This window comes from Mytilus trossulus, chromosome 13, assembly GCF_036588685.1.
Source record: "Mytilus trossulus isolate FHL-02 chromosome 13, PNRI_Mtr1.1.1.hap1, whole genome shotgun sequence".
NCBI lineage: Eukaryota > Metazoa > Mollusca > Bivalvia > Mytilida > Mytilidae > Mytilus > Mytilus trossulus.
Window position 1 is genome coordinate 30,669,380 of NC_086385.1, and position 7,253 is coordinate 30,676,632.

The 7,253-nt window shown below is 31.4% G+C and overlaps 1 protein-coding gene across 1 annotated transcript; it reads right to left on the reverse strand.

Moving 5' to 3' along the window:
• Positions 1–5,360: 5,360 nt before the first annotated feature.
• Positions 5,361–6,453, reverse strand: LOC134694240 (tripartite motif-containing protein 2-like). The gene has a single exon (XM_063555241.1). The coding sequence runs from the start codon at positions 6,450–6,452 to the stop codon at positions 5,361–5,363; it is 1,092 nt and encodes a 363-aa protein (XP_063411311.1). The 5' UTR covers position 6,453.
• Positions 6,454–7,253: the final 800 nt, after the last annotated feature.

Below are 7,253 nucleotides of genomic sequence, written 5' to 3' on the forward strand. Positions count from 1 at the left end.
TTAAATTACTAACTGCATTATATATTTTCAAACCAGAATTTTATTCATTAAATATTTTTTTTATAACCATAAGGATTTTGTTAACATGCTTAAAATTGCCAATTAGACAACTGTCAGACGCAGTTAAAATGACGAAAATATAAGTTATATAGGCCTAATAAATTTGTACATAAAAATCATGGTAAAAACAGATGATAAAAAAGAAGGCATACTTCCCTACGATGGTAAATAAATATTACATTTAAAAGTGTGGGTCTTCTGATTTGATATTTAAATCAGTCTTATTTAATCATGTTAATTGATTATCTTCACATTAAATGCTCAATTATCTTGGTTAAATAAATGTTTGTATTACTATCATCATTGTCTACGAACGGAGCATTTCCTATTAACAAATAGCTGTCATTGTCTATAAAAACGAACACGATCGCTCAATGTTTTGATCTTTATCAAAAAATGCAGTGCGAGAAGTTCTCCTCTGTTATTCAAAAGATGTAAAGCGTTGTTTTTGATGTCTGACGGTATGATATTATCACTAGTTGTAATAGCGATTCAATTCGGAGAGAATGCTTTTAGATCTGAAGAACCATCGTATGTAAACCCCAGGCGACCGTGTACATCTACTACCACTATTCTCCCGCTATCATGGGATGTATGGTCGGTTATATACAAGACATTTTTAGAATCGGTTTTGATACGGTTGGGATAACTCAACAGTTTTCCTCCTTTCTTGTCAGTTTCCAATGCCACTTTTCTTTTATATCCGTTGTCAAAAATGACAACTTGTCGGATTGAGAAGTCTGTAACTGGAAATGGTGGTCCCTAATCCCTTAATCCTACAATTAATTCATTGTCTTTATTAACCATGTGAACATGTTGAGACAACGGTATCAATGGAAAATTATCTAAAACGATTTTTGTCTCGCCCGAGCTGATTAACATACACACATCGGTTTTGTTATTCATCTCTCTAAAGAATTTCACCTTCTTTATTTATTGCTATGTCAAATATTCGTTTTTCAAATGTTTGCAATATCCTGATTGAAGAATTTTGCATTTTTCCTTTCACTAATCTAGCTTTTTCTTCTTACTTAGTCTGGATAAAGTAAATCAAATCATCATCAGAGCACAACAAAGAATTAATTGCAGGGACTGTGGTTAGGTATGTTTTAAAAACTGAAGAAATTACCTACGAAGCAACTTTTCTTCGAGTAGGATTATCCTTAATAATATCGGAGATTGCGAAGACTTCATGATCATGTGCAGATTTCAGTCGCTCATGGACTTTCTCCTTGCACGAGGTACACATAAATACATCACATTATTCACATTTCCATTTTACTGCTTGTTCATTACAAAAATGACAAGACAGTGGCACGTGAGCTTTTGTCAAACTAACATTAGCCGACGCCATTTATATATTGCTTATGTGGAACTATAGTACCGGGTTTATAAAGTTATTTATAAAAGGAGTCTTATCTGCTTATTTACAAAGTACCCGACATTCTTTGTATTGATCTGTTTCAGTATTTCTTTTCTTATTTTTTTTTCTACATTTATCTAAACATGCTCAATTCAAAGCTTTAAAATTCGCTTGAAATTCATCATTTATTCATTTATAAAATAATAGAACGACGTGTGGCAAGAATTGGCAACGAGACAACATAAACAATGAGAAAATCAAAAACCTATTCGGCAGGTATCAATTAAGCAGGGGATTAAATGCAACTGTTTCCCAAACCGCGCCTCATTTTGGGAGATATGTAATATTCGAAGAATTTTGTTTTGTTTACGTACTCAGGTACTGGTATGATCTTCATGTTTCATTTCATAGAGACGTAACTTGGGAATGTAAAAAGTATAAATAAACATACATGGGCTGCCTTAAATTCTAAGGACGATCCAAAGTGAAGGGAAGCGTAAGTCAGAACTTTAGATTAAGTTTAAATTGGTAGACGATTAGGGTATATAAATGGTGATAATATGCCGCACAAGCCTATAATTTGACCTTTGACAAAAGTTAGGATATCGCTTTCACTTAATGTATGTATCATTGCAGATGGGCATGCAGCCTCCCATTGAGTTGTTACTGTCTTTTTTTGTAGCTCAGTCTGCTACAAAGTAAAGAATTATTTTCCTCCGCTGCCTCAACTTAAATTAGAACTTATTGAGATTTCAAATATTGACTCGTTTTTCTCATGATTATGGATGGTTAATGTACATACTATTTCTTACATAGTAGTTTGTTAACGTATTAACACGAATTGCTCGTTAAGCAGGTATTCGAATTACCCAATCTTAAAAGTGTTTTCATAATTATATTAACATTTCATGTAAAATAATACATGAACGATAAACTGTAGAATTGGATTAAATATAACGAAACTACATTAAAACACATTATCAAAACTCATTTTTATGTTCATTTAATGGAAAATTAAAGATAATCGCTGATCATGACAACGAGATTATTTTTCTCGCTTGAGCCGGTACGGCGAAGTGAGAAAAGCAATTGAGTTGAGATGGCAAATGATAATTTGTTTATCGCTTTTTTACCTATGACGACGTTGTTAATTTCATTGACTAGCTGTATATTTTTTATATCGCTTTACTGTGTTGAGAAAGGAAATTATCAGTCAGTTAGATCATAGGAAAATTTCGTAAAAAAGCAATAAAAAAGATAATCGTAATTGGTATTTATTTTCATCCTTATTTTGATCATTGTTTAAAACATTGTTTAAATCATTATCTTCAAATAAAATAAATTATGTTCACTTATGACAGTCATAAGGGCATCAAGGTATGATAACCTTAGGACAGCTTTTTACGACAAATGATTTATTATATGATAGTCATAAGATAGTCATACGGTTTGTCCGAAGATACATCTTGGGAAACTTTCGAAAACTAGGACCCAGACTTGTAAAATTAGAACTGCAAATTAGTAAAATCCATTTTTTTTCCTGGCAATGCGTACTGGTTTCCTCATTGTATAGCTATACACTTAATTTTATCTGACAGTCGTCGGGAATTTCTATAAAAGTCTGAATTTCAATCTTTATATCCAACAATCGTCTCGATATATTGATATTTTCTTAAATGAAAATGGTAATAGTATACCCGACCTGAACACCCTACATATCCATTAAAATCCGAAATCAAAGAAACCAAAAGAACATAATTGAACAAATACAAATAAGGGATAAAACAAAATCCCACTTGTTTGAGGGGTTCGTGTTGTCTTTTATTTTTTAGCCATGACGTTGTCCCTTAATTTTCAATCTATGAGTTTGACTGTCCCTTTGGTATCTTTCGATCCTCTTTTACATCATATCCCTTTCGCCATATCATATTTCCATATCCAATGAGCCGTGAAATCCTGTTCAAAATCTCATTTGATATGTATATTTTGTGTACAAGTTATCATTTTGCGTAAATCATAATTTGTAATTTGACTTAGAACAAATTTTAATTTGTCCAAAAATAGGCTCGTAAAATTACAATATGTACAAAATTAGACTAAATTCACTTATATATTGTACAATGATTTACTATATATGATATTGAAATGGTTGAACATGCATTGACTATGTTTATCACTTTAAATTATCATATATCCTTTGAACAATCATAAGTGAACTTAGTCAAATATTTCAAATTTTAAATTGTACAAGCATTGTGTTATCAAATTATAATTTGTAAAAGGAAAATTGTACAAAAAGCACCCTTAACCAACGCTCTTTGTTGCTTTAAATACACATTCAAATATATCAGTGAACCATAAAATCTGGTTCAAAACCCTCATTTGGAATATATTCTGAAAAGTTGATGGACATTAAACATGTTAAATCAAAGCGTAAATCGGTATGGACGGACGAACTAACGAACAAAATGGAACACTTAACTCGATGAGAAGAGGGGCGTATAAAAAAACATGACAAACATATGTTTATTCGAACTTTTCACTTTCCATGCTTTGTTTAACCTGGGTCAAAATCCGTATTTGGCATATATATTAAAACAATATGTTAAAATGTGTACTTAATTTTAAGCTGACATGACCATGAACTACCTTAAACAAAAACTAACTTTTCTTATTTCCTTGTGACATCTGTTTGAAACCCCCTAATTGGCATTAACAAAATCATAACTATGTTTACCTATCTTAAACAAAAACGTTTCGTAGATACGAGACGGACGAACTCACAGATCGAAAATAACCTAATGCATTGGGAATAAAAAGTTTCAAGTTTAGTAATGGCGATTCCATGAAGAAGGAAAACTCATTCTTCACAGAAAAGACTCATTATCTTTACTATTTGGTGGAACGCATACCATTTTCTATTTGTATCCTAACGCAGAAAGATCAGGTTGTTCCTCTGCATTTGACACTAGCTCATCATCTTCATCATAGTTATTGACACTATGACTACTCTCGATCGTAAAGATGTTGTCTTTATTCATGGTATTGTAGTAACAAATCATAAGATGTTCATTCTAGTACTTCTCAAGTCGACGTTAGTATTCTTATAAACTTATTTTGAGATATTATTTAGACCAATCGTGTCCAAGGAATGGAAAAAAAATGAGAAACACTTTCTCTGATTATATAATTTTCAAAATAGAGAGAATGTTAGTTGCGTTGTAATAATGTTCCATTTGGTGTTCTGTTTGTGTTATGAATAGAGGAGTAACTCCGAGGAATGTGTGGATTAATTCTGGTTTGTATCAATGTTTGTATCTATACTTTAAAAGCATACGATACAATGAGATATTGACTATAAAATAACAATGGCTGTACCACAGATGTGTAGTAGGATGATCAGGGCATAAGTGTCATGCAAGTGTGTTAAACTTAAATAACTTTACTTTTTTTTTTTTTAAACGTAATAAATATCTTTATTTCAAATTTGCTGTTACAATTTACCAAGTTTACAGCTTGTAACTTAGTATCCCTCTTGTTAGTTTACCTAATAGTTTAGGGAAACACTATTTGGTAAGATATAACTTATTCATAATATTAGTATCTATAGTTATAATTAACTTTACTATTGAAAGTCACGTGTATGCGTTGAGCTATAAAACTGTAAAACGAAAAATACTTTACTAACAGTCAGTTTCCAGTACATGCGTACCTTTCATTTATGCATTTAATTCGTATCCAGACATCCTACTTTGTAATTGAATATAAAAAAGTCGGGAAACCCATGGACTCGCTCTACCAGAGCAATACTAGTATTCTCATATTTTGGATGAGACTTAGTATGAAGATACAAATTACAATGTTAACAGAAATGTTTTATAATCAAATAATTTGATAAGTACATTCAATGTGGTTGTTCTTTGTTTATTGATATTGCTTACATGAAACGCTCTGCTATTTTGGTCACATAAATTCTTGCGTCACTGTCTATTAACAAACCACTTCCAATTAATAGATACCCTTCGTTGTCTATGCACAACGAATTCGGAAATTCAATGTTATATTCCTTATCAACAAAGTGTAGTCCAAGAAGTTCTCCTCTTGAGTTCAAAATATGCAGTGAGTTTTTATTCCAGTCTGAGATAATAATATTATCACTCGGTGTAATGGCGATGCCATGCGGAAAGAATGATTGTCCATCCGTACTACCGTTGTATGTAAACTTTAGACGACCGTTAGTGTTTACTGCGACTATTCTTCCGGCTTTATTCTCATCCATAATGTCGGCTATATACAATACATTTTTGGAATCTGTTTTGATACGGGCGGGATAGCTAAACAATTTTCGTCCTTTTTTGTCTGTTTCCAATACTACTTTTCTTTTGTATTCACCGTCCAATATTATCACTTGTCGGACAGAAAAATCTGTTATTGGAATAGATGGTCCTTGGTCTCTAAGTCCAGCTATCAATTCGTTATCTTTATTAACATGCAGGGACAGTAGTGTCAACGGAGACGTGTCCAAAACGGTCTTTATTTCGCCTGTATCAGTAAGAATTTTCACTTCGTTATTAGCCATCTCATTGAATAGAATTTCACCTTCTTTATTTACAGCTATGTCAAATATTCGTTTTTCTAATGTTTGTAAGATCCTTATTGATGATTTAAGCATCTTTCCCTTAACTAATCGAGATTTTTCTTGTTTACTTGAATAAATATAATATATGACATCATCGCCAGAGCACAACAAAGAGTTAATAGCAGGTATGGTTGTTGTGTATGTATTAAAAACAGAAGAAATTACTTCCGATGCAACATCCCTTCGAGGAGGATTGTCCTTCCAGATATCGGACACGGAGACAATTTCGTGATCCTGAATAGATTTAAGTCGCTGATGAATTTTCCCCTTACACGACGTACACATGAATACATCACATTCTTCACATTTCCAGTGTACTGCTTGCTCATTACAAAAATGACAAGACAGTGGCGCTTGAGCTTTCCTCAAACTGGCTGACTTCGACGCCATTTTTAAGTTCCTACAGTTTTATGGTTACGTGTTAAACATATCTTTAAAGTTATTTATAGTTGGAGTGTTATTTGTTTAAATTTTAAAAGTAAACGACATTCTATGTATTGATCTTTTTAAGTATTGATTTTTCTTTTTTTGCTCACATTTAACTACATTTACTGCAACTTATGAAATGTTTAAGATACTAAAGAAGTTGTTTCAACTTTGATTGAATTACTTAATGCATAATTCATAAACTATATAGTACAATGATATTATGAAGATGGGTACAGATAGAGCATCACGTAGGTCGCATTTTCTAGTTTACGGAGATGAGTCACGAGTTTCCTTGTTCTTAACCTATTCTTGGTATACTTTTGTAAAAAATATAACTCATGAAAATAATTTAAATATATCTGATATACAAAATATTGACTTCATAAAAGAAAAATATAAAATGAATAAACACATGAAAGATATTATGCAAGAAAACTATAAAAAGCTGTTCTTTAAAAAATTAAATTCTTTAACAGAAAATAATAAATTATTTATCTATAGTCAAATCAAAAAGAAATACGAAACTGAGCCTTATTTACTTAAAGAGAATAACTTTGAAATAAGGAAAAAATTTACTAAATTAAGGGTAAGCGACCATATTTTGGAAATTGAAAGGGGTAGATACAAAAATATAAAAAGGGAAGAACGTTTATGTCAACATTGTTGTCTAAATAAAATAGATGATGAAGAACATTTTTTATTTACATGTATTAAAAATAAAGATTTGAGACTTAAATTTTTGCAGAAAGTTAGAAATACCTA